Source organism: Pituophis catenifer, unplaced genomic scaffold (assembly GCF_029215685.1).
Source record: "Pituophis catenifer annectens isolate HBS135680 unplaced genomic scaffold, rPitCat1.0.hap2 SCAF_7, whole genome shotgun sequence".
Classification (NCBI taxonomy): Eukaryota; Metazoa; Chordata; class Lepidosauria; order Squamata; family Colubridae; genus Pituophis; species Pituophis catenifer.
The window spans coordinates 87257978-87285745 of record NW_027256887.1 but is presented as its reverse complement, the minus strand read 5'-3'; the positions used below and the strand labels follow the sequence as shown (position 1 = coordinate 87285745).

General features: G+C 46.0%; 1 protein-coding gene across 2 annotated transcripts; it reads left to right on the top strand.

Annotated features, from left to right (window-relative positions):
* The first annotated feature begins 8 nt into the window (after positions 1–8).
* LOC139319657 (F-box DNA helicase 1-like) lies at positions 9–27768 on the top strand. Of its 2 annotated transcripts, XR_011600633.1 has the most exons (20): positions 9–476; positions 1657–1787; positions 2687–2825; positions 4714–4904; positions 5774–5878; positions 7632–7720; positions 9055–9223; positions 11257–11479; positions 12356–12443; positions 14215–14301; positions 16774–16910; positions 17798–17897; positions 17982–18106; positions 19060–19120; positions 20193–20387; positions 21560–21685; positions 23311–23426; positions 23896–24027; positions 25026–26809; positions 27035–27768. XR_011600633.1 is itself a non-coding variant. In XM_070947605.1 (19 exons), exons 1-19 carry the CDS (start codon positions 27–29, stop codon positions 25194–25196), a joined length of 2835 nt encoding a protein of 944 aa, XP_070803706.1. In that variant the 5' UTR covers positions 9–26; the 3' UTR covers positions 25197–27768. The 2 variants fall into 2 exon arrangements, 1 of the variants encoding a protein (XP_070803706.1); XM_070947605.1 differs by having other exon boundaries at positions 25026–27768.

Sequence of the window (27768 nt, the reverse complement as noted above, 5' to 3'; positions counted from 1 at the left end):
CTCACATCTCGCCATGCTCCGGTAAGATGGCGGAAAGCCAGAAACCCAAAGTTGAGGAACCTCTGGAGAACTTCGCTCTTGACGCGGCGTCCGACTCGGACGACTCCTGCAGTCTTCTTGACGATGGAAGGGACACGTCGGCGGCCCCCAAGAAACGGTTACGTTTCTCCTCGGGACCTAGCAACTCCGACGGAAATGCTGGCCAGGAGGTCCAAGAACATAAACCGTGGTTGGTGAGGCTTTCTGAAGAGAGCTCAGGCGATGGACCGGTCAAGCAGGAAGAGGTGGATCCACTTCCCGATGTCCACTTTGGGCTCTTAGGAACCACATCTGGGGATGACGTACCTCAGGGGACCATGGAGAAACTGCCAGATGAAATCCTTCAACAGGTCTTTGCCCTGGTACCTTTGGTTGATCTCCTCCAGAACCTCTGTCTGGTGTGTCGACGTTGGAAGCGCATCATCTCTGACGTGAAGGTAAGGGAGGCCGTTATCTCAGGAATGGTGGACAGGACCTGGGGAAGGCCTTTGTCTCCCTTGCATGGTTTCTTCCGTGATTTAATTTATCATGGTCAGGGACATTCTTCTGCTTGGAACCCTTTTCCATTCGGCAATTATCTTTTAGCTTGGAAGGAGAAGAATAGAATGGAATAGGAATGGAAGGGGTGTTGTGGCCCGTCGGTGGCCTTTGCAGCTAGTAGCTGATTCTGACAGCGAGGAGGCTGGTGTGGTGCTTCCCCAGCAGCCTGTGCAGCTGGCGCTCGAGTCGGACAATGAGGAGGCTGGAGAAGATGTGGTGTCAGAGGCGGGTATTCAGCCAGAGCCTTCAATCTCCAGAAGCTTAAGTGAAGAGGACGAAGAGGAGGAGCCTCTTCTCGATGCACAAACGTGCAGAGCTGTTAAAAGGCAGGAGTGGCTCCTCAGGAGGAGGTCTCCTCGAGAGTCAGGCTTGGGGCTAATTGGCCACTCCCTTAGCCTATTTAAGGAGGAACACCGACTGAAGCAATTTGCAGGGAACAACTTCGTTCACTCTCCTTAGTGTCTTGTCTTGCTTATCTTATCAGCTTCCTGCAAATTGCTTCTGGGCAATCTGCCAACCATAGTAAGCTTTCAGTTATTATTCTTTGACTTCTTGGCGGCTGTTAATGCAGTTAATTACCAGCCGTTGTTGTAAAATACTGGTTTATTTAGTAAACTAAGGTTTGAACGGACTTTGTATGTGCTGCGTTCTTTGGGGTCCGTAGCTGGGGCAGAACAAAGGAAGGGGAGAGGAGAGGAGAGAATAATAGAAGAGAATAATAAAATAAAGTTATTAGAATTCTTTATAGTGTGATTGGACATACCAGGAATTTGTCTTCGGTGCATAAGCTCTCAATGTACATAAAAAGTACAAGTGAACTTGTACTCATTTGAACTCTAAATTATGGCACTTGGTGTTTGACATACCGTATTTTTCGGACTTTAAATTCTTAATTTTGTGGATTCCCTGCACTAGGGGTGCTTTTGATAGCTTGGTTCCCTAAAGCGGAAAATGCATGCAGTTCACAGCGAAGGATTCGATTCAAAGCGTATAAAAATAATAAAAGGCTGGATTAAAAAATAAAAATAAGAAGCCCCCAAATCATAATATCCGATGTTTTTTGCTCTGGTTTTTCAGTTCATTCCTTGGAAGAAGGTTTACTATCAGTATTTGAAGGGAGTCGACCACGCCTCGTTGACCCTTCGAATCGTTCTGCAACGATACGGCCTAACCAAGGAGAACCCCCGATGCATGCTGGGATTTATCCGGTGAGTGGCCTTCGGTATCGCAACCGGAAACCGTCTCCTTTGCTTTCGTTAACGGGGGTATCTTGGTATACGGATGGTCCTTGAGTTATGACCACAATGGGGAGCAGTACGTATTTTCTTTGCTAAGCGAGGCGACTGTTAAGTGTGCTTGATTTTATTATCTTTTTTTTGCCACCGTTCTTACGTAAATCACTGACGTCTTTAAGTAAACCATTTGCGCCTTTAAGCGAATCCAGATTCCCATACTGAGTTTGCTTGTTGATAGCCAGCTGGGATGGTTGCAGATGGCGATCAGGTGACCCCATGTGCTCGCTCACACACAGAGAGAAGTGTGTTTTAGAGAGATTATCTGTCGAGAGAGGTCTGTTCGGTTTTGACAAAGATGGCCTCTTTGACTCCTCTTTCAAACCAGCAGTCCTCTCTGTCCAAAATGTGGAGTTTGTTGTCTTCAAAAGAGTGGCCTGTGTCTTTTAAATGGGCAAATGGGCTGCTGAATCTTATCCCGATGGGATTGTTCTCCAGTATTGTGCCATGAGTTTGTGAAGTGGCTGTTTTGTTTCCCCAAAGTACAGATCTGCACATGGCTCACTGCATTGTACTGCATATACCATGTTGCTTAGTTTGTGTTTTATCCTTGGGGTGGACAAGCTTCTACCTTAGTGTATTCTTGGGTTTGAAGTGTTTGTGTATGTTGTGTTGGCTGAAGAGCCTCCTGAGCTTTTCCGATATGCCGGCAACGGAATGACAACGTTGCTTCGTTTATTGTTGTTTATTGTTGCTTTGTTTATTGAAGCTTCTTGGATGAGAAGCGAAACGTCTCATCCCAGAAAGTTCCAGTTGCCTCCTATAAAAAGCACCTTTGGGATCTCACCTGTCCATGTTTCTCTTCCCAAATCCAGGTGTGTGGCTGATGTTCGGAGCTGCCACTGCCGAGATCCCACCGCTGCCCTGGCCTGTCTGAAACGCCACTCGCTCTTTCTCAAGGCAGAAGTCTGCATCGCCAAAAATCTTCCGGATTTGGACGGTCGCAAAGAGAAAGTAGGTCTTGGCGGGCTTAAACGCTCCCTGTAATTGAGATTTTGGGGGGTTTCCATTGTGTTTTCCCTGGGATGTGGGTTTTCTTGCTCAGAATTTGGGGATGTCACTCAAAAGCAGGGTGGATAAAGATCAATGATTTTTTTTTTTAAATCAAAAAAATCAGATTTTTTTGATTTAAATCGGATTTTTTTGATTTTTATTGAATTTATTTTAATAAAAAACTTTTGGGGTAAAAATCTATCGTAAGATAGTTTTCTATTTAAGATACATAAATAATTTAGTTTATTCAGCATGAAATGGAGCTTAGTTATGTAGCATGAGGCTGTATATTCTGCAACGCTGGAACTATCGGTGAGTCAACAATGGGTCAAAGGAGTAGCAGAGATGACAGTTGCTCTTTAAAAATTATGATTTAAATCGAGTTGATTTAAATCAAGCCTATTTACTAGTGATTTAAATCATGATTTAAATTGTGATTTAAATCAACTCGATTTAAATCAAATCCACCCTGCTCAAAAGGCAATGGATTCCGAGAGAGACGGTCCTTCGACTAGTTATTCGTATAACGATAGTTATTCGTTTAGCGACGGTTTAGGGATTTGCCTGAGTGCCAGGCTTCTAGGAACTCTGCTGCTTTTTGGACTCAGTTTGTCTAGGATGCTCACCGTTTTCCAGTTGAAACTATGGCGAAGTCTGTCCTTGTGTGGTACAATTAAGGAGTGAACCCATTTCCCCACAAGGTAACATCATCAATGCCTGGTTGGGTCATTTAACGTCTGCAAGAAAAGAGCCAAGATCAGAGAGCATCAAGGACCACATAGTTCTTTTCCTCCTCTTCCTCTTCCTCCTCCTCCTTCAGCACTGATGATGTTACTTAGTTGGGTCAGGAAACGTCTGCAAGAAAAGCTCAGAGAGCATCCAGGACCCCACAGTTCAACTCTTGAGTTACAAACATTCCCTTCTACTACCGGTAGTTTATACGTTGCAGTCCTCGGAACATCGATGCAAAGTTCTTGGACCATGCTAAGCGTAAAGATTGAACTTTTGCAGCCTTCTCTGAATTCAGCTTTTAAGGAAGGGCCGTTCCCAAGTGGTTATCAGTTGCAAACAGGCTGGCTCCTCCCTCCCTACTTAGGCAGATAGAATTTCCTCCTAAGTTCCTCTAAGGGTGTAAAGGATAAGAATTAAGTCAGAGAGAAGCAAAGATGCAGTTTAACATCGTTCTTAACAATAAATTGAACTACTCTTTTAGGAAGGCAGGGAAGCACTTAAAAGGGAGACTGGATTAGGAATTTTTATTATCTTTGTTCAGTCTTGCAGTACCGTATTTTTCGGAGTTATGAGACGCTCCGGAGTATAAGACTCACTGTTCTGTCCCCTCCCACGAGTGGCCTTGCAGAAGCTCAAATAGCCCGGCAGTAACAAACGCAGGCTGGAGAGATTGAAGCTGGCCCTTTAATAAACAGTTCTCCTCCTCCATCTCTTCCTCCTCTTCCATCTCTTCCCCCTCCTCCATCTCTCTTCCTCCTCCCACTCTTCTCCTCCTCCTCCATCTCTTCCTCCTCTTCCATCTCTTCCTCCTCCTCCATCTCTCTTCCTCCTCCCACTCTTCTCCTCCTCCTCCATCTCTTCCTCCTCTTCCATCTCTTCCTCCTCCTCCATCTCTCTTCCTCCTCCCACTCTTCTCTCCTCTCCTCCATCTCTTCCTCCTCCTCTATCTCTCTTCCTCCTCCCACTCTTCTCTCCTCTCCTCCATCTCTTCCTCCTCCTCCATCTCTCTTCCTCCTCCCTCTCCTCCTCCTCCTCTATCTCTTCTCCTCCTCCTCCTCCTCCTCGGTCTTCCTCTGTTTCCCTCACCCCTATAATGATTCACCCCATGTTCTTCCAGCCGGCCTACGTTCGGGCAGTGATGGCGGCCATTGTGCTTTTGGCTGGAGGCGTTCGCGACATTCAGGAGTTGGTGGGCTGCCTTCAAAGACCCAGCTCCCCTATGTCGCTGATGGACACCCTTGAGGTGTTGTATTCCACGGCAACCCTACTATACGCCATGCGGAAGAATGAGGTCCACATTAGTAACAGGTAAGTTTGCAAAGGGTCAGGAAGTCTCCTAAGGCTGATATCTGTAGTTTATGGCAGGAGTAAAACTAGGAGTATCTTCTGTTAGGGAGGGCTGTGCACGCTTTGAAAAAAAAGTACACAATCTAGCATGAGAGCCACTTTGGGTCTTCGGGTTAGAAAGGTAGCGGACTAGAAAGCAGGAGACAGCTAGGTGACTCTGGGCAATCAGTAGGGGACGGTGAGTTCTAGTTTCACTTTTAGAAGCGGAATGGATAACTTTGGGCCAGTCACCAGGGGATGGTGAGTTCTAGTCCTGCCTTAGGCATGAAAGCCACCTGGATGACTTTGGGCCGATCACCAGGAGACAGTGAATTCTAGTCCTGTCTTCACTATGAAAGCTCTCTGGGTAACTTTGGGCCGATCACCAGGGGACGGTGAGTTCTAGTCCCATCTTTGCTATGAAAGTTGGCTGGGTGACCTTAGACCAGTCCACAGGAGATGGTGAGTTCTAGTCCCACTTTAGGATGAAGCCAGCTGAGTGACTTGGAGCCTATCACCAGGATGCAGTGAGTTCTAGTCCTGCCTTAGGCATGAAAGCCAAATGGGAGACTTTGGACTTCTCTCTCTCTCTCTCAGCCCAACCCACCTCACAGAGTTATTGTTGTGGGGAAAGTAGGAAGAAGAAGCTGAATATTGTATATATAGTAGGAGGAAGAAGCTGTATATTGTATATTGAATTAGATGCAGGAATCATAAAGGCAGGATACCAATAAATAAATAAAAAATAAAGCACCTACTCATTAAAGCAGCTGCGACTTTGCTCAGGCAAAGTTTAGAGTTTTTACTCTTGAGGTACGTTTTCACTCTTCCCATTTTCTGTGTCCTTTTAGGCTTCACTACAATGTTTTTTATTGCCTGTATCACCTGGAAACTTTTCCCTTCAGCCCGGCTGTCAAACATAATCCCAAATTATCCAGCGGCAAAAGAGGCCTCAGGTGGGTACATTTGACTTTGTAGGTTAATACAGGTAGTCCTCGACTTACAACGGTTTGCTTAGTGACTGAAGTTGCAACAGCACTGAAAAAAAAAGTGACTCACGAACCGTATTTCACCCGGTTTACGACCGTTACGGCATCCCGGTGGTGACATGCAGGGGCAGTATTCACTTACTTTCCCTACCAATTCACAAATGTGAGCGCACACACCGTGTCCACCAGTGGTGAGTTCCTCCCGGTTCGGCCCGGTTCCACCAAGCCGGTAGCGGTGACGATATGACATCACGGAACCAGTTCTGTCCCCCCGCCCCCCGCTCTCCCTGTCCCCCCCCCATGTTATTCTTACCTTTTATTTGGCCCCACCCCCAATCTATTGCTGCCTCCTGAGTCCCAGCTGATGGGCTATAAGGAAAAAAACTGTTTAAATTCTTGCCGGGGGCTTCAAAGGGCCGCCCTACAGCTGATCAGTGTTAAAAGAAAACAAATGAGTAGACCGGTGCCTGCAAAAATAAATGGGTAGACCAGTGACTGCAAAAATAAATGGGTAGACCGGTGCCTGCAAAAATAAAAGGGTAGACCGGTGCCTGCAAAAATACATGAGTAGACCAGTGCCTGCAAAAATACATGAGTAGACGGATGCCTGCAAAAATAAATGGGTAGACTGGTGCCTGCAAAAATACATGAGTAGACCGGTGCCTGCAAAAGTAAAAGGGTAGACCGGTGCCTGCAAAAATACATGAGTAGACCAGTGCCTGCAAAAATGCATGAGCAGACCAGTGCCTGCAAAAATAAATGGGTAGACCGGTGCCTGCAAAAATAAATGGGTAGACCGGTGCCTGCAAAAATACATGAGCAGACCAGTGCCTGCAAAAATAAATGGGTAGACCGGTGCCTGCAAAAATACATGAGTAGACCGGAGCCTGCAAAAATACATGAACAAACTGGTGCCTGCAAAAATAAATGGGTAGACCGGTGCCTGCAAAAATACATGAGCAGACCAGTGCCTGCAAAAATACATGAGTAAACCGGTGCCTGCAAAAATATATGAGTAGACCGGTACAGTTCTGCAAGCAGTTAAAAGCCTGGTAGACCAGTACCTCTGCTAAATCCTAATGAATTGTCACATGACCATCAAGCCACGCCCACAAAATAAGCCACCCCCACAGAACCGGTAGTAAATAATTTTAGAACCCACCCCTGGTGTCCATGCATGCGCACGGCCTTCCACGCATGTGCTTTTTCTCATGCGGCTTGCAGGCATGCGCATGGCTTGAAAACGTGCCTAAATAGGTCAGCATAGCGCCTGGGCACGTGGGCAGCCCACCTGCAGGTTGCTACTATACCGATTCGGGCGAACTGGTCTGAATTGGCCCGAATCGGCTGAATACCATCTCTGGTCATGTGACCAAAATGCAGACATTTGACAACGGAGTTCATATTGACCATTGCAGTGTCCCAGGGTCATGTGATCCCCTTTTGAGACTTTCTGACAAGGAAAGTCAATGGGGAAGCCAGATTCACTTAACGACCCGTGTGAACTAACTGAACAACTGCTGTGATTCACTTAACAACTGTGCACAGAACGGTTGCGAAGGGGGGCAAAACCCATTTAACAATAATCTCGCTTAGCAACATTGGGCTCCAATGGGGTCGTATGTTGAGGGCTAGCAGCCCGGCAGTGCCTGTTAACAACTATGATTTTACACAACGTTTACAACCATGTGTAACTACTACTTCTTCTGTTCGCCAACAGGCCTGTTTTACAACCTACTAGTGAACAACAACAGATCTTAAACCATGCCCTTGCACCTGGAGAGATGGTAAAAATTGTGGCTTTCGCAGGTAAGGCAGCCCGAGCCCCAAAGATTCTTGATTCCCTCTTGTAGGTTGGGCGCGATCTAACAAAATGAAATTCAATGGCGAAAAAAGAAAGGTTCTACATTTAGGCTAGAAAAATAAAATGCACAGGTACCGTATATGTGGTACTTTGCTCAATAGTAGTGACTGTGAGAGGGATCTTGGAGTCCTAGTGGACAACCATTTAGATAGGAGCCAGCCGTGTGCAGCAGCTGCCAAAAAAGCCAACCCAGTTCTAGGCTGCATCAACAGAGGGATAGAATCAAGATCACCTGAAGTGTTGATACCACTTTACAAGGCCTTGGTAAGGCCACACTTGGAATCCTGCATCCAGGTGTCTTTTATTTTTTTGGTCTTTTAATGACCCCGTAATCCCTTACATCAGGGCAGAGTTCTCGTCTGGACTATTGTAACGCTCTCTACATGGGGCTCCCTTTGGGGTGTACCCGGAGGCTCCAACTGGTGTAAAATGTGGCCGCGCGGGGGATTATGGGAGCGACGGGGCGTTCCCACGTGACACCTCTCCTGCGCGAGCTGCATTGGCTTCCGGTGGACTTCCGGGTGCACTTCAAGGTGTTGGTGACCACCTTTAAAGCGCTCCGTGGCTTAGGGCCGGGGTACTTACGGGACCGCCTTCTGCCACCAATAGCCTATCACCGGCCAGTACGCTCCCACAATGTGGGCCTACTCAGGGTGCCGTCCGCCAGACAGTGTCGGCTGGCAACCCCCAGGGGGAGAGCCTTCTCTGTGGTGGCACCTACCCTCTGGAACGATCTACCCCCAGAGATACGAGTGATCCCAGACCTCCGGACTTTTCGTCGGGCCCTAAAAACTTACTTTTTTCAGTTAGCCGGGCTGGCCTGATTCCATGTTAGTTTTAAAGTTTGATACTGATTTTTAATTGAAATGTTTAAATGATGGGCCAAATTTCATTTAATTATTTTTTAAATGATTTTAACTTTTGTGTACAAATGTTTTTATTTTGGCTGATCACCGCCCTGAATCCGAAAGGAGAAGGGCGGTATACAAATCTAATAAAGATAAAGAAAGTTGGGGCAACTGAATGGAGCTGAATGTTTCCTGGCCGGATTCCCTTCCTGTCACCAATGTTGAGTTCGCAGCACACAATTACTCATTGTGCTCCAAAGAGAGAGAAATATATGCCGCTACCTAGGATCAAACTCGCAGCCTCCTGATTGTGAGCTTCACCTCTAGGCCACTGCACCACTCATGCAGGATTCCAGGTGTGGTCTTACTAAAAAAAAAAACCCCAGGCAACAAACCCAGAAGGACTGAAATGTTTTTAATTTTTCACGCAGGCACTGGCAAAACGTCCACTCTGATCCAGTACGCCACGAGGTGGTCCGAGCTGAACTTCTTGTACTTGGCGTTCAACAAGACCATCGCACAACAGGCGTCGCAGGTTTTCCCTGCCAACGTCACCTGTAAAACCATCCACTCCTTAGCATTTGCAGAAGTCGGCAGGCAGTAAGTGACCGGGTCTTCTTTACAGGGAGTTAGTCCTCGATTTATGACCACAATTGAGCCCAACATTTTGGCTGTTGAGTGAGACAATTGTTGAGTTTTGTCCAGTGGTGAAATCCAAAAAAATTTACTACCGGTTCTGTGGGCATGGCTTGGTGGGCATGGTGTGGCTTAATGGGTGTGGCAGGGGAAGGATACTGCAAAATCTCCATTCCCACCCCATTCCAGGGGAAGGATACTGCAAAATCCCCATTCCCTCCCCACTCCAGGAGGATACTGCAAAATCCCCATTCCCTCCCCACTCCTGGGGGAAGGATATTGCAAAATCCCCATTCCCTCCCCACTCCTGGGGGAAGGATATTGCAACATCTCCATTCCCACTTCACTCTGGGGGCCAGCCAGAAGGTGGTATTTGCCGGTTCTCCGAACTGCCCAAAATTTCCGCTACCGGTTCTCCAGAACCTGTCAGAACCTGCTGGATTTCACCCCTGGTTTTGTCCCATTTTACGACCTTGTCGGCCACGTTAAGGGAATCAGTGGGGCAGTCCAATCTCCTCTTGAAAGCCTCCAGTGATGAAGCTACCCAACTTCTGAAGGCAATTTCTGTTCTATTGGTTGATTGTTCTCACTGTCAGAAAATGCCTCCTTATTTCCAGGTTGAATCTCTCCTGGATCAGTTTCCATCCATTATTCCTTGTCTGGCCTTCGGATGCCTTGGAGAATAGCTTGACCCCTTCCTCCTCTCTGTGGCAGCCCCTCAAATATTGGAAGATGCTCTCCTGTCTCCCCTGGTCCTTCTCTTCACTAGACTAGCCATGCCCAGTTCCTTCAACCGTTCATCGTATGTTTTAGCCTCCCGTCCCTTAATCATCTTGGTTGCTCTTCTCTGCACTCTTTCCAGAGTCTCAACATCTTTTTTAGATCTCTTGCGGGCACGCAGGGACTCGTGACTTATGACGCATTTGAGCCCTCCTTCAGGCTGAGCCTGGATGTGTCCTACGAGCTCCTTGCTAGCAATCCGCACCCAAATAAGCAGAGATTTAACGTCAGGATTAATTCCACCTTCCGGTCTAGTGGCCTAAAGGTGGAGCTCTGGCCTGTTGTGGCTCCGATCCCCGAGCCCATCTTATCGGAGGAAGAAGGCTCCAAACATGAAGGAGAGGAGCCGGCCAGGCTTCCCTCTCCAGGCCCCTCCTCTCTGGCAATGCCTCAGGTGTCTGCCAAGGGAGAGGAGATTGACCAGGAGCCAGGTGTCTCCGATGACAGCGATGAGGGGGATAAGTCGTTCCTGGATCCACGCCAACGAAGGCGAGATAAACGTTTGCAGCAGATGAGGAGGCGTGCCAGGGATTAAGCTGAGTCACTGTCACCCCACAGGCTATATAAGAGAGTGTGGTGGCCATTTAGACTCTGTGACGGACAAAGCTAACTTCTGGCTAGTCACTTTGTACAACGCCTGATCTGCTGAAGATTTCATGTTTGAGCTGGACTGTTTTGAAAACTGTGTGTATTCGTTGGTGTTATCTGGTGGAGGAACACTCCCTCTTCTTGTAGTAAAGCACTTGGCAGACGGTTATCGTACTGCTGCCAAGTTCCTGATAACGAACCTTGTGTGTGCCGAGTACTTCTTTAACCCCCGGCTGGCTGTTTGTGTGTGTGTGGGGACGGGGACAGAACATGGCCTCCCAATCAGAAGGCTGTGAATTCAATCCTAGATAGAGGCACAATGAAAATATAGATATAGATGAATAAAACTCCGTATTAGCAACAAGAAGGGCATCCGGCCAGTAAATAATAATAATAATAATAATAATAATAATAATAATAATTTTATTTCTATACCGCCCTTCTCCCGAAGGACTCAGGGCGGTGTACAGCCTATTTAAAAACACAAAAAACACGACAACAATTAAAATTAAAATTTTAAATACTCAGCTCCGTTCAGTCGCTCACACTCCACCCCGATACAAGGGATTCTGAGCTCGTTAAAAGGAGATGATGATTAATTCCACCTTCCCTCTTTCATTCTGCTGCAGTTACGGACGGAAGCTTAACCTGGGCTCGCTGACCTCCTACCTGGTCAGCTTTGTCCTCTCCAATCGCCAGGGCCAGTCTCCGTTCATCAGAGCCAAGACGGTCGTTCAGACCCTCGCTGCCTTTTTCGCTTCGGCGGATGTGGCCATCACCGTGGAACACACGCCCATTTGGTGCAAGAACAACCGTGGACAAAAAGTCCTTGTGGAGGAACACGAAAAACACGTGAGTGTTTGGTTCTCGGGACCAGGGACAGTTAATCCTCGACTTACGAGCGTTCGTTTAGCGACCGTTCGAAAGTTATTAACGGCCCTGAAAAAAAGGACGGGATCATTTTTTTTCACGCTTATGATCGTTTGCAGCATCCCCGTTGGTCACGCGATTCCAAATTCAGACCCTTCACATCTAAGCATGTCCAGGACGTCCTCGAATTACCACAGCTCACTTAGTGACGCTTCAAAGTTACAATGGCACAGCAAAAAAGCGAGTTATGGCCAGTTTTTCACACTGACAAACCGTTGCAGCATCCCCAGGATTATTTGATCAAAACCGGCAACTGACTCGTATTTATGACAGTTCCTGAGGTCACGGGAGATCCTCCTTTTGCGACCTTCTGGCAAGGAAAATTGGGAAGCTAGATTCACTTAACAACCTTGTTCCTTACTTAACTTCTGCAGTGATTTGCTTAACAGCAAGAAAGGTTGCAACGTGGGGCAAACTTCACTTAAGAACTGTCTCGCTTAACAACAGAAATGTTGTTCTCTAGTGTGGTCGTAAGTCAGGGACTATATTTATGACGGTTGCAGTACCCTGGTGTCTTTTGCGACCTTCTGACCAGCAAAGTCCATGGGGGACAGCCAGATTCACTTAACAACCATGTGACTCACTTAACAACAGCAGCGATTCACTTAACGACTGTGCCGAGAACAGTCGTAAAATGTTAACAACTGTGTTGCTTAGCCATTGTGGCCGTAAGTCGAGGACTAGCTGTAGATCCAGACCTTCCTTCTCCTTTCAAGATCTCTGGGCAGCCTAGATGAGAAAACTCTGGATCTGAATCTTTTCACCAGCAAGATCCTCTTACCAGCTTTTGCTTTCTAGATCATTGTCGAAGAAGCGAAACAAATATGGGCCAAGATGAAAGCACTGGGCCCAACCGAAGAGGTGGCACACAGAATGACGCACGACGGTAAGTGGAATATTTGAGGGAAGGTTGGGGGCATTTAGCTTTGCTGAAGAAACAGGAAGAAAAAAAAAAAAAGAAGAAAGGGGCGATTTTCTTCATGGAGGGAAATTCTAGTCCTACGTTACGTATAAAGCCAGCTGGGTGACTTTGGACCAATCACCAGGAGACGGTGAGTTCTAGTTCCGCCTTAACATGAAAGCCAGTTCAGTGACTTTGGGCCAATCAACAGGAGACAGTGAATTCTAGTTCCACCTTAACATGAAAGCTGGCTGGAGGACTTTGGGCCAATCACCTGGAGACAGTGAGTTCTAGTTCCATGTTAACATGAAAGCTGGCTGGAGGACTTTGGGCCAATCACTTGGAGTTAGTGAGTTCTAGTCCTGCCTTAGGCTTGAAAGGCAGCTAGGTGACTTTGGGCCAATCACCTGGAGACAGTGAGTTCTAGTTCCATGTTAACATGAAAGCTGGCTGGAGGACTTTGGGCCAATCACTTGGAGTTAGTGAGTTCTAGTCCTGCCTTAGGCTTGAAAGGCAGCTAGGTGACTTTGGGCCAATCACCTGGAGACAGTGAGTTCTAGTTCCACCTTAACATGAAAGCTGGCTGGAGGATTTTGGGCCAATCACCAAGAGACGGTGAGTTCTAGTCCCGCCTTAAAGCATGAAAGCCAGTTCAGTGACTTTGGGCCAATCAACAGGAGACAGTGAATTCTAGTTCCACCTTAACATGAAAGCTGGCTGGAGGACTTTGGGCCAATCACCCGGAGACAGTGAGTTCTAGTTCCACGTTAACATGAAAGCTGGCTGGAGGACTTTGGGCCAATCAACAAGAGACGGTGAGTTCTAATCTTGCCTTGGCCACTTTAAGACTTGTTGACTTCAATTCCCAGAATTCCCCAGCCAGCATGTCGGGAGTTGGAAGTCCATACATCTTTTTTTAATTTTTTTTTTTAAAATTTTTTACACACAAATAAACATACATCTTTTCGGAACAGAGCATTGATCCGATCATAAATTTGTTCAACTTTTTGCTCATCTTTAACAAAATTTTATATATTCTATTTTTGCCATAATACTTATCACATATCTCAACTATTACCATCTTATAAAAAGCTAACTCATATTAACTTGATCAAAGCAATTACCCTTCTATTAATCCACTTTAAATCTTGATTCAATTAATACCTCATACTACATTTCACAATTCTTACCCTAAATACTCACTATTAACAATACAGTTCAAACCATGTTTATATTTCTAAATCTTATTTCCATTTCTAAAACTTCCTTACATTGTATTATTACTTCATATAATATTCATTAAATCTTTATTTAATTGTTACTTCCTCAGATTTAAATCTTATCTCTAATCTTGAAAATATACCAATTTGAGGTTTAAATAGAGTGCTTAGTTCAAATAACACAACATAATACAATTCACAATTATTTCCCTAAATTCTGTCTATTTAACAATACCATTTATATAAAAACCAGTTACATGAGTTTTATCTAGTAAATCATAATCCTATATCATTTCAATTTTCTTTTCTTTTTGCTTAATTGAATATATTATTGAAAATATTCAAATTATTACAATTGTTATAGGTAGTCCACACATCTTAAAAGTGGCCAAGGTTGGGGAACGCTGTATTAAAAGAAAATTATAGCGCTTCCTTTTTAAAATAATCGTGAGCTGTGCTTCTGCAGGAGCCCAAGAACCCAAAATCATACAATGTTGTTTTATTGTACACTGATTTGAATGTCTTGTGTCTTTTAGGTTACTTGAAACTTTGGCAACTCCAGAAGCCTTCTCTTTCCAACTACGACGCCATCTTGGTGGATGAGGCCCAAGATTGCACCCCCGGTGAGTGAAGGTGTAGATTTTGGGTTCAGTTTTTAAAGTACAGGCAGTCCTCGACTTACGACCGCAACTGAGCCCAAAATTTATGTTTTGCTAAGTGTGAAAATTATTTAAGTGAGTTTTGCCCCATTTTATGACTTTTCCTGCCATGGTTGTTAAGTGAATCGTTGCAGTTTGTTAAGTTAGTCAGCCGGTTGTTAAGTGAATCTGGTTTCCCCGTTGACCTCGCTTGTCAGAAGGCTGCAAAGAGTGATCACGTGACTCGGGGACACTGACCGTCACAAATGTGAGTCAGTTGTCAAGCATCCGAATGTAAATCATGTGACCTCGGGATGCTGCAACAGTCGTAAGTGTGAAAAACGGTCATAAGTAACTTTTTTCAGTGTGGTTGTAACTTTGAATGGTCACTAAGTAAACTGTTGTAAGTCAAGAACTAGAGGCCTTCTTCTTTAAAGTTACATTTTAAACTTTCCATTGCCCCTTTGTTGTACAGCCGCTGTTTTATGGCTAGGGGTCTTATGGTTAAAAAAATTGCTCTAAGTGTTGTTACAAGCCTGGGTTGGTTGTCACTCACCCGACTTCAAAGAGCTCCGTTTCAATTCACTTTCCTCCTGCACATCTCTCAGCCCGGTTGTCCCAGCTTCGTGGCAGCCACATGGCTGCCATCCCCCGCTGCCGACTCACAGAGGGTTCCCTCTGACCTCCGAGGAACTTGCTTGTTCCTCTTGGTCGTCCAAGGCACCCCTCTTTCTTCCCTGTCCCTACAGGACGGTTCTGGTCCGAAGATCCATCGGCAGCGGTTCGGCAGCCGGGGTTTTCGCGGCGCTCATCAGAGCCCACTATTTCCCCAAGTGTCTCGCCGCGTCGCCAAACCGGAAGTCCAACTAGAGGCCTTATCTCCCGCTCATTTCCCTTGACTGTGAGTTGGTCAGATTCTTGTAGAGAGCTTAAACTTGCAATAAATGTTCGACTTACAACAATTCGTTTAGTGATCATTCCACGTTTCACCAGGACTGAAAAAAAAAGTGACTCATGACCGTTTTTCAAACTTACGACCGTTGCAGCATCCCCGTGGTCACACGATCGAAATTCAGACGCTTGGCAACTGACTCATGACAGTCGCCAATGTCCCAAGGAGGGGGTGAGGGGTCACGTGATCCCCTTTTGCGTCCTCCTGACAAGCAATGGAGAAGCCAGATTTGCTGAACAATCGTGTCACTAACTTAACAACTGCAGGGACTCACTTAACAACGGTCTTGCTTAGCAGTGGAAATTTTGTGCTCGGTTGTGCTCGTAAGATGAGGATTGGACCTGTCATGGTTGGGTTGGTCTTTTGGCAGAGAAATAATTCTTAAGACCCCTTTTGCAGAGGAGACAAGTCTAAAGGAAGGGCTCTGGCCGGCTGGGGAATTCTGGGAATTAAAGTCCACATACCTTCAACTTGCCAACATTGAGAAACTGTGATCTAATATTAGGGCAAGGGTATCAAACTGGATTTCTTCGGCCTGGACAGCCTCCTGCAACACCCTGCCAACCAAAACGGGGCACAGGAGGCCCTTGCACCGCCCCCCCCCACTCTTTTTTGGCTGGCAGAGTGCTGCAGGAGGCCATCCAGGCCGAAAACAGTGCCCCATTTTGGCTGCCAGAGGAAGAGAAGGAGGAGGAGGAGAAGGAGGAGGAGGAGGAAGAGAAGAAGGAGGAGGAAGAGGAGGAGGAGGAGAAGGAGGAGGAGGAAGAGGAGGAGAAGGAGGAAGAGGAGGAGAAGGAGGAGGAGGAAGAGGAGGAGAAGGAGGAGGAAGAGGAGGAGAAGGAGGAGAAGGAGGAGGAGGAAGAGGAGGAGAAGGAGGAGGAAGGGCCTTGAGTTTAACACCCCTGTATTATGGAAAGCTGTGTAAGATTCATGATTGGTGAGTTTTGGAGTAAGGTAAAGGTTCCCCTCGCACATATGTGCTAGTCGTTCCCGACTCTAGGGGGCAGTGCTCATCTCCATTTCAAAGCCAAAGAACCAGTGCTGTCCGAAGACGTCTCCGTGGTCATGTGGCCGGCATGACTAAATGCCAAAGGCGCAAGGAACGCTGTTACCTTCCCACCAAAGGTGGTCCCTATTTTTCTACTTGCTTTTTTTACCTGCTTTCGAACTGCTAGGTTGGCAGAAGCTGGGACAAGTCATGGGAGCTCACTCCGTTATGCGGCACTCGGGATTCGAACCGCTGAACTGCCAACCTTTCGATCGACAAGTTCAGCATCTTAGCCACTGAGCCAGCACGTCCCTTGAGTTTTGGAGTAGAGGGGTGCAATTTCCTCTAGATTTCTTTCCTGCTTTGGAAATTCCAGTTCCGATCATTTATGGTAAAGATTAAAATCCATGGCTCATTAAAGCCACTGTCTCTTTTTGAGGATCTTGTTCCTGTGAGAACGTTGGTCTCCATTCCACACTGAGCTTCTAAAGGTCTCTCCTTTCCCCCTTTTCTCTAGCGGTTATGGACATTGTCCTCTCGCAAACGTGTGGGGTGATCTTGGTAGGAGATCCACACCAACAGATCTACACCTTCCGAGGTGCTGTCAACTCACTTTTGAACGTGCCCCACAGCCGCATCTTCTACCTGACGCAGGTAAGCCGAGGAAGAAAGGCAGGTGAGCTGAGATGTTTGACTGGGAGTTGTGAGTCAGCTGTAGATCGAAGAGCCCAGACGATTCAGTTCTTAGTGATTCATGGATCTAAATTGTGATCTTCTCTAGTTCCAATTGAAAGCAATCTCATAATTCCCTTTGGAGAAGATACGCAATTCAATCCAGAAGTTTCCTAGAAATTCATGGATCTCATTGTGAGTCCACTCCAGTTCTAGTCCTGCCTTAGGCATGAAAGCCGGCTGGGTGACTTTGGGCCGATCACCAGGAGACTGGGAGTTCTAGTTCTGCCTTAGGCAGGAAAGCCGGCTGGGTGACTTTGAGCCGATCACCAGGAGACTGGGAGTTCTAGTTCTGCCTTAGGCAGGAAAGCCGGCTGGATGACTTTGGGCCGATCACCAGGAGACTGGGAGTTCTAGTCCTGCCTTAGGCATGAAAGCCGGCTGGGTGACTTTGGGCCGATCACCAGGAGACTGGGAGTTCTAGTTCTGCCTTAGGCAGGAAAGCCGGCTGGGTGACTTTGGGCCGATCACCAGGAGACTGGGAGTTCTAGTCCTGCCTTAGGCATGAAAGCCGGCTGGGTGACTTTGGGCCGATCACCAGGAGACTGGGAGTTCTAGTTCTGCCTTAGGCAGGAAAGCCGGCTGGGTGACTTTGAGCCGATCACCAGGAGACGGGGAGTTCTAGTTCTGCCTTAGGCATGAAAGCTGGCTAGGTGACTTTGGGCCGATCACCAGGAGACGGTGAGTTCTAGTCCCACCTTAGGGATGAGAGCCAGCCGTAGCTTAGGGGGAAGAAAGCCCAGCAAATGTCACTTCTATTACCGGATCCAGTTCTAACCTCATTGAAGGATCCTTTTCTTCTTCCCCAGAGTTTTCGCTTTGGCTCCGAAATAGCTTACGTTGGCGCGACCCTTCTGGACGTTTGCAAGAAAGTCGGGAAGAAAACCCTGGTGGGAAACAACCAGGAAAGTGAGTGTTTCCGGCCAGTCGTCCTTTTTATCGCTCCGGTAAGAATTGCTAAGTGGGACTGACACGCTGCTCTGTTTTCCACAGGTGACGTCAGTGGGGTCGGCGTGGAGGGGAAGGTGGCTCGCTTATCCCGGAACAACCAAACCGTCTTTGAGGATGCGGTGAACGTTACAGGTGGAAACTCACCTGCTAAGATACACTTGCTGGGGGTGAGTGTGAGAAGGTCCAGGAAAGGTAGAATAGGGATTTCTTCCTCCCTCCTTCTTTTTCTCCCTCTCTTCTTCCCTTCTTCCTTCCGCTCTCCCTCCCATCTGTCCTCCTTCCCCCCTTCCTTCCTTTTCGTCTTTTCTTTCCTCCTTTCTCCTTCCTTCCTCCCTCCCTCCTTCCTTCCATTTCACCTTTTTTCCTTCTTTCTCCTTCCTTCTGCCATGCCCCTCCCTTTTTCCTTTTCTTCTTCCCTTTCTCCTTCCCTTCTTCCCTCCCTCTTTCTTTCCATTTCACGTTTTCCTTCCTCTTTTTTCCTCTTCCTTCCTCTCTTCCCCTTCCTCTTTGCTTTCCTCCCTCCCTCCTTCCTTCCATTCCATCTTTTTTCTTTCTTTCTCCTTCCTTCCTCACTGCACCACCCTTTTTCCTTCTTTCCTTCCTCCTTTCCTTCCTCACGCCTTCCATTTCACTTTTTTCCTTCCTTCCTTTCTTCTTCCTCCCTCCCTCCCCCTCCCTTCTTTTTTTCCCTTCCTTCTTTCCTTCCTCCCTCCTTCCTTCCATTTCACCCTTTTTCCTTCCTCCTTTCTCTTTCCTTCCTCCCTCACCCTTTTTCCTTCCTTCTTTTCTTCCTTCCTTCCTTCCATTTTACCTTTTTTCTTTCTCCTTTCTTCCTCCCTTCCCCTTTTTCCTTCTTGCTTTCTTTCCTCCCTCCCTCCTTCCTTCTCTCCCTCCCCCTCTCCTGACAACCTCTTCTCTGTGATAACCCTTTCAATACTGAAAGATTGCTATGTTTTGCAGCCTGTTGCAAACATACTGAATTTTGCAGAGACATCTGACTATTTGAAGTACATTAAAGAGCCCCAAAATATAGACAGATAATTACAACTGTGGATTGGACTACAACTCCCATCTCACAGGGCTCTACTTGATATTGTTTTTGTTGTCTCCTTTTAATTAGGGTCTTAAAGCCTTTGGCCTTGAGAAGATTCATGACCTCTGGAAGCTGCTTCATCCTGAACGTGAGTTCTCTCAACCGGCATTTTTGTAGTCGTGCAAATTGTGTAAAGGTAGTCCTCAGCATACGACCGTAATGGAGCCTGGCTACTATGGTCATATGTAATAAGAGTCTCAAATGGCTCAGTCATTTACAACCCCCTGCAGTGATTCACTTAACAACAGTGACAAGAAGGGTCGTAAAACGGGGCAAAACTCACTTAACAAATGTCTCACTTTGCAACAGCTATATTGGGCTCAATTGGGGTCGTAAGTCGAGGACTACCTGTATAGAAAATCAAGAAGACATTAGGGAAGAATTCCTACAACTGCTGGGTGTAAAATATGAGCTCTGTTTATACCAATCAAGGTGGCACTTCCTCTTCTCCATTCTCTGATCCTTTAAGAGCAATGTAATTTCATTTTGATGTATGCCGATTAGGGTACATTCAAAGTGACAGTAAAGTTATTTATTCTATTCTATTCTATTCTATTCTATTCTATTCTACTCTACTCTACTCTACTCTACTCTACTCTACTCTACTCTACTCTACTCCACTCCACTCCACTCCACTCCACTCCACTCCACTCCACTCCACTCCACTCCCATTCCATATTTTTTCTTTTCTATTCTATTCTATTCTATTCTATTCTATTCTACTCTACTCTACTCTACTCTACTCTACTCTACTCCACTCCACTCCACTCCACTCCACTCCACTCCACTCCACTCCACTCCCATTCCCATTTCATTCCCATTCCCATTCCCATTCCTATTCTTATTCTATCATGAAGCACAAGGAAATTGTTTATAATTTATAAATAACTTTATAATTTCACCTGGGATTAGCACTCTCTCCGAGAGTCATTGAGGCCACTTGGAGGTTGGAAGGAGGTCAGAGATCAACCTCCAAGTGGCCTCAACGTCTCCCTAAAAGGATGCAAATGATCAGCTGTCTGCAAGGACACCCCACCATCCAGTCAGAGCTGAAGAAGCTTCTCGGATGAGAAGCGAAACGTCTTCAAAAGAAAAAAAAAAAACAGAAAGTCCAGCTGCCTCTTTTTCAAAAGACAAATTCTCTTGTTTGATCTTCCTAGTGAAACTCGAGGTAAAGGATTTTTTCATCAAGAGGTGGGTTGAGAAGGGCTTGGCCAGCATCAAGGACTATGCGGAAAAATCAGAAGACAAACAACTGGAAATAAAAATTGGAATTGTCGAGAAATACCGGGAACGTATTCCGGAGCTGGTAAACAGGATACGCCAGTGCCATGTTTGGCATCCAGAAGATGCAGGTAAATAGCATGTGCGAACAACCAGATCCACATATATAGAATTCAAACTAGCTACTTTATTATTGTCTGCCTATAACCGTGATGGCAAACCTGTGGCACGGGGGCCACAGGTGGCATGCGGAGACATATTGGTGGACAAACGAGTGTTGCCCTAGCTCAGCTCCAGCGCGCATGCGCGCACCAGTCGTCTGGTCTGAAGTGGCTGATGAGGAGGAGGAGGAACAGCTGAGTCCAGTGCTTGACACACAGATGCACAGAAGGCAGAGGAGAGGAGAGCAGTGGAAATCTATGGGCCGGTCCTCGGGACGGAAGAGCCACCACTGCTAGTGAAGCCCCACCGTAGCTCTGGGGATACAAGGCAGGGGGCGGAGATGAATAGAGGGGGCAGACAACTATTCATCTCCCGGATGGACGTACTTGTTAGCTTGCAGTGAGAGAGATTTTTTGTTTTTGCCGGAGCTACTGGCGCTCCTAATAAAGGAATCATTGCTTCAAGTACAGAGGATTTGTCGTGTTTGGGGAGCCGGGTCAAAATACCCACACTCCCTTCTAGCACTGATGATGTCACCTAGTTGGGTCGTGAAACGTCTGCAAGAGCTCAGAGAGCAGAAGGGCCACTGAACCTCTTGTCCAGTCCTGACTTCAAGTCGCTTTGGAGTAAAGTGATTTACTAATTTCTATATTCACTACAATTTATACCTATCTATTACACAATAACTATTTCGCTCCTCTCTAATATCTTCTCTTACATTTATACATTAATTTTGGATTCTTTCTCCAACCAGCTATATCATCTATTCCATGTCTCGTAATAGATTGTTTCCTCTCGGTCTTTTAGTTCCATTGTTAATTTATCTGCTTCTGCTCATTCTAGCACCTTTTTTATGATCATCGTATTTGCTGGAGCAAATCTGTGTTTCCAATTTTGTGCAAATGAAATTCTGGCGGCCATAATTATGTGAAGTATAAGATAATAAATTTCTTTCCTAATCTTCTCTTTTATAATTCCCAATAGAAATAGTTCGGGTTTCATAGCAATTTTTCCCACTGTCATTTCCTCTAACCATTTTGGGATTTTTAACCAATATGCCTTTGCTTTGGGACATGTCCACCACATTTGGAAATATGTTCCATGTTGATGATTGCATTTCCAACAATTTGGTGTATTTTAGATTATATCCTAGGGACTGTGCACAAGGCCAAAGGGCTGGAATTTGACACCGTCCAAATATCTGGTGACTTTGTCAGCATCCCGTTTACATGGCCCTATCTTGGAAGGTTTCCTCGGAACCCACCTGGTGAGTATAATTAATTTCCTTCCTTCCTTCCTTCCTTCCTTCCTTCCTTCCTTCCTTCCTTCCTTCCTTCCTTCCTCCCCCTCCCTCCCTCCCTTCTTTCCTTCCTCCCCTCTTCTATATCATGTTCCTTCTTTCCTTCCTCATCTCCTTTTATCTTCTACCTTCTTTCCTCCCTCCGTTCCCCTCTTCCTTCCTTCCCTTTCTCTTTCCTTCCTCTCCCTCCCTCCCACCCTCCATCTTTCTCTCCTCTTTCTTTCCCCTTCTTTTTTTTTAAAAGTAATTTTATTGTAGTTTTTCTTTTCCAATAACTCTAGTACATAGTCAAACAGACAGTGTCATTTTTATTTATTTATTATTTATTTATTGGTTTGATTTATATGCCGCCCTTCTCCAGAGACTCAGGGCAGCTTACAATGCGTTAAGCAATAGCCTTCATCCTTTTGTATATACCTGCTTAGTAGGGCTTTCGGGCACCCCTAAGCGGAGTTCTTTTTTATACAAAGTCAGTTTATGGCCCCCACAATCCGGGTCCTCATTTTACCTACCTCGAAAGGACGGAAGGCTGAGTCAACCTTGAGCCTGGTGAGATTTGAACTTGCAGTAATTGCAGGCAGCTGGTGCTACTTAACAGCGCTTTAGTCTGCTGCGCCACCAAGGCTCTTTTGTATACTTTGGATTAACAATTCATGTAATATATACATTATATACATATTTATACATTTAATGTCAAATCCTCAACTTCCTTGTGTATATTACCTATTTTTATTTCTATTGTCTAGCCACCTGTACCATTTTCCCCAAACCTCATAGTATTCCGAATCATCTTTTTCTTTTAATTTTAGGGTAATAAGTATCTTCATTTCGGCACATTCATATATTTTCTGGATGATCAGTCCCTCTGATGGTAAATTGCGTTCCTTCCAATATTGCGTGAATGCAATTCTTGCCGCTGTTAATATATGTAGGATTAGATTTTAATTTTTTTTAATCAAATTTAGTTTTTGATATTCCCAGGAGAAATGTTTCCGGATCAATTTGACAATTTATTAGGTCTTGCAGCCAACCTTGTATCTTGGTCCAGTACTTTTTTGCTTCAGGACATAGTCACCAGACATGAAAGAAAGTACCTTGGTACTGGTTACATCTCCAGCACTTTGGGCTTAGGTTTGGGTACATTTTAGCCAGCCTTGCTGGGGCTAAGTACCAACCTTTCCCCTTCTTCTTACCTTCCTCCCTCCCTTCCATTTTTCTTCTTCCCCTTCCTTCCTTCCCCTGTTCCCTTCCTCTCTCCCTTTCCTCTCTTCCCTCCCTTCTCCTTCTTTCCTTCCTTTGTTCATTTCACCCTCCCTCCCTCTATTTTCTTTTCCCCTTTATTTCCCCTTCCTTCCTTTCTTCCTTCCTTCCTTTCATCCATCCATTCCCTCCCTCCCTCCCCTTCTCTTCTTTTTAGGGAAGCCCTGATAGCAATGTCTAATTGTTGATTAACAATGGAACACCTCCCTTTTTTGGTGGTTGGGATGGAGCACCACTCGGTGCTGAAGAATTCAGATGTGTGTTTGGAGCAGATCCATTCAAAGAATTCCCATTCAACTCTTATTTTTCCCTCCTTCCCTCTTTTTCTTAAGCTCTCCCAGAAGCCATTCCGGAAGATGAGTGGAATTTGCTGTACGTCGCTGTCACTCGAGCCAAGAAGCGTCTCGTCATGTCCAGATTTCTTGCCGATATCCTAAAAGTCACCAAGGTGAGTTAAAGCCATTCACGATGCAGGCAGTCCTTGACTTATGACCATTTCGTTCAGTGACCGTTCAAAGTTACAACGGCACTGAAAAACATGACTTACGACCTGTTTTCACACTTACAACTATTCCGGCAACCCCATGCTCACGCGATCAAAATTCAGACTTTTGGCGACTGACTCATATTTATGACCAGGGTCACGTGATCCCCTTCTGGCAAGCCAAGTCAACAGGCAAGCCAGATTCACTTAACAACCGTGTTCCTAACATAACGACTGCAGTGATTCACTTAACAACTGTGGCAAGGAAGGTGGTAAAATGGGGGCAAAACTCAATTAACCAATGTCTCGCTTAGCGACAGAAATTTTGAGCTCGATTGTGGTCGTAAGTCGAGGACTACCTGTATTCCTGTGCTCAGGAAGGAGCCTCTCAGTTTCCTAGCTGGCTAAATACTTCTGGTTTTTTTCTCCCAAGGAATACTATGTACGCTTTGAATTAACCGAGGAAGTGTGCAAGAAGATGTCACTCTGGTGTTCGGAGCACGGCTGCTGCAATTCCATCCCAGCGGATTCTCTGCTAATCCCCGAAAGGATGAATTTTGTTTTCGTACGTATCTTGGCTTAGTAAGCAACTGGCTCCGGAATATAATCGAGTAAGGCCACACCTGGAATGCTGTATCCAGTTTTGGTCACCCCGTTACAAAAAAAAAAGATGTGGAGACTTTGGAAAAAGGGCAGAGAAGAGCAACTATGAAATGATGAAAGGCCGGGAGACCAAAATATAGGAAGAACGGTTGCAGGATTTGGGTTTGGCCAGTCTAGAGAAAAGAAGGACTAGGGGAGACATGATAGCAGGGTTCCAGTATTTAAGGGGCTGCCCCAAAGAAGGGGCTTCTTTCTCGCCTTCTCATCTTCCTTTCGTTTATGGTTGTTCTGGGAGAAAAACGTTGGATGAAACTTATGGAGAGGAACAGTTTCTTCAACCAATGGATCTTGTGCTCTTCCTTCTCCTCTTCCTCCCTCTCTGCAACTCCCACTCCTTTCTAGCACTGATGAATGTTACACAGTTGGGTCATGAAACATCTGCAAGAAAACCATCAAGCTCAGAGATCATCAGGGACCCCACAGTCATCATTCTCCTCCTTGTCTCCTTGTCCTTTTTTCCTCTTCTCCGTTTCCTGTTTCTCCTTCTCCTCCTCCTCCTCCTCCTCTTTGCCATACCCCACTCCCTTCTAGCACTGATGATGTTCCCTAGTTGGGTCATGAAACATCTGCAAGAAATCCACCAAGCTCACAGACCATCAAAGACCCCGCAGTTCTCCTCCTTCTCCCCTTCCTTCCTTCCTTCCTTCCTTCTTTCCTTCCTTCTTTTCCTCTTTGTCTCGGCAACGCCCCTCCCTTCTAGCACTCATGACGTTATCTAGTTGGGTCATGAAATATCTGCAAGAAATCGATCAAGGACCCGACAGTTTAACCTTCAGCAACAAATATTCTTAGCTACTCCAGGAATAGGACGATGCTATTTAGAGCCATGTTCCACGAATGCTGGTGGTCTTGCTAACCTCACTTTTTTCTCTCTCTCTTCTCTCAACTTCTTTCTGGCAGACGGACGGCACCAGAATCCCCGAGGGGTTACTTTGTCCTTCTTGCGCAGTGTGGAGACTTGGACCCATTGCACAGCTCACAGGATCGCCCACGATGGAGCAGGACGCAACCTGTCCCCCAGAAAACATTGAGGTTCCCTCTATGGTCCACATCCTCCTCGAAGCCTTTTGAGTTCCTCAAAAAAGAAAAGAAAAGAAATTGCACTGGGCGTTTTTCAAGAAAAAGAAAGCAAGGCAAAAAATGGTAAAAAAGGACTTGATAAGAGTTCACCACCATGACAGAACGCCAGATTTCTGTTGCCGAGCAAGACAGATGTTAAGTAATTTTGACCCCATTTTACGACCCTTCTTTCTCCTGAGTTGTAAAGTGAATCACCGCCGTTGTTCAGTAAAATGAAATCTGGCTTCCTCATGGGCTTTGCTTGTCAGAACAACACCAAAGAGGGTCATATGACCGTGGGACACTTATGACTGTCATAAATATGAGTCGGCTGCCAAGTATCTGAATTCTAATCACGTCACTATTGAGATGCCGCAACGGTGCGGTGTGAAAAACAATCATTATCACTTTTTTGTCAGTGCCGTTGTAACATGGAACAGTTACTAAATCATCCTCTTTGAACAACCCCGTAATCCTTTGCGGAGTAGAGTCGGGGCAACTGAATGGAGCTGAGTGTTTACTGGCCGGATGCCCTTCCTGTTGCCAATGCAGAGTTTTGTTCGGCAGATATATTCTCATTGTGCCAAGAGAGAGAAATATCTGCCTCTACCCAGTCTCGGACTCACAGCCTCCTGATTGTGACGCGAGAGCTCCACCTCCGGGCCACCGCACCACTTTGAACAGTCACTAAATGAACCGTTTTAAGTCAAGGACTGCCTGTAGATTTAACTGATCAGACCTTAAATTCTGGTGGGTTTTTAGGCTCACTTATCACCCACTGGCTTTCCATGCTGTGTCCTGAAAGAACAATAGAAAGGATATAAAGTTTTATTTCTGGTTCTCTTCGTGGTCTTCCATTGTGAGAGAGGCTGTTTCAATGCTGGTGCTCTTAAAAGTCCAAAAAAATCTGAGTTTTTTTATATCTTGCAAAGTTTTTATAGATTTAAGCCATTCTAGCAGCCTTGCACTAATGCCAGGGCCCCGGGGCTGCATTTTTTATACAGCAAGGTTTTGTTTTTTTTAAAAAAACTTTTTGCAAAAAGGAAAAGGTAATTTTTTCCAAATTGTTGTGCCTAGAAGGGAAAGGAAACCCTCCGTCTCTTTCCAACGTCTCTTTCGCCCTTTCTCGTTCGTTCTTTAGGAACGAAGTGATGTTTGCAGTCATTTTGTCTTTAGTGTGTTTGTAATAAAAATTGTTTTGGCGGGACGTGTACTGGGCTTGCTTTAGAATATTACTAGCTGAATAGCTGTGCTCTGCTATGAAACTATGTGATCGGGCTTGATAAATTGACACAGTTTGAAAATTAATGAATAGTTACGATTGGCCTCTCCTCTTCCCTTCTCTCTCTCAAGCTTTCTAGCCCCCCTCAGGGTTTCTAGGCCCTTCGCCTCCCTCAGGCTTTCTAGCCCCCCTCAGGCTTTCTAGCCTCTTCACTCCCTCAGGCTTTCTAGGCCCTTCTTTCTCTCAGGCTTTCTAGGCCCTTCGCCCCCTCAGGCTTTCTAGGCCCTTCTGTCCCTCAGGCTTTCTAGCCCCTTCGCTCCCTCAGGCTTTCTAGGCCCTTCTTTCCCTCAGGCTTTCTAGGCCCTTCGCTCCCTCAGGCTTTCTAGGCCCTTCTTTCCTTCAGGCTTTCTAGCCCCCCTCAGGCTTTCTTGGCCTTTCTGTCCCTTAGGCTTTCTAGGCCCTTCGCTCCCTCAGACTTTCTAACCCCCCTCAGGCTTTCTAGGCCCTTCGCTCCCTCAGACTTTCTAACCCCCCTCAGGCTTTCTAGGCCCTTCGCTCCCTCAGACTTTCTAGCCCCCCTCAGGCTTTCTAGCCCCTTCGTTCCCTCAGGCTTTCTAGCCCCCCTCAGGCTTTCTAGGCCCTTCTGTCCCTTAGGCTTTCTAGGCCCTTCGCTCCCTCAGACTTTCTAGCCCCCTCAGGCTTTCTAGCCCCTTCTGTCCCTCAGGCTTTCTAGCCCCTTCGCCTCCCTCAGGCTTTCTAGGCCCTTCGCCCCCTCAGGCTTTCTAGCCTCTTTGCTCCCTCAGGCTTTCTAGGCCCTTCTGTCCCTCAGGCTTTCTAGCCCCTTCGCTCCCTCAGGCTTTCTAGCCCCCCTCAGGCTTTCTAGCCCCTTCTGTCCCTCAGGCTTTCTAGGCCCTTCTTTCCCTCAGGCTTTCTAGGCCCTTCTGTCCCTTAGGCTTTCTAGGCCCTTCTTTCCCTCAGGCTTTCTAGGCCCTTCGCCCCCTCAGGCTTTCTAGCCTCTTTGCTCCCTCAGGCTTTCTAGGCCCTTCTCGCCCTCAGGTTTTTTAGGCTGTTCTCTCCCTCAGGCTTTCTAGTAAGGTGACCAATTTTTTTACAATGAGAAAGAGTACAAATAAATTGAAGAAAAAATATATTGTAAATAAAAGAAACATTCATTGCAACAATAATACAGAATACATTATAATATGATAAATGCATAATAAAAATATTTGTAACAATAACATTTTATATTGTAATTATGCTTACATGCCTATTAATTATTGTTTAAAGGAGTACTTTTCCATTGAATGAATATGTTTTGTCAGTGTATCATCTTCTAACAATATATTGGAAATATCTGAACAA

Excerpts from the sequence above, each read along its gene's own strand:
- LOC139319657 (XM_070947605.1), top strand. The coding sequence starts at position 27 with ATGGCGGAAAGCCAGAAACCCAAAGTTGAGGAACCTCTGGAGAACTTC. Across the intron at positions 4,905-5,773 it reads GAGGTCCACATTAGTAACAG|GCTTCACTACAATGTTTTTT; the intron begins GTAAGTTTGCAA and ends GTGTCCTTTTAG. Across the intron at positions 17,898-17,981 it reads GGTGGGAAACAACCAGGAAA|GTGACGTCAGTGGGGTCGGC; the intron begins GTGAGTGTTTCC and ends TGTTTTCCACAG.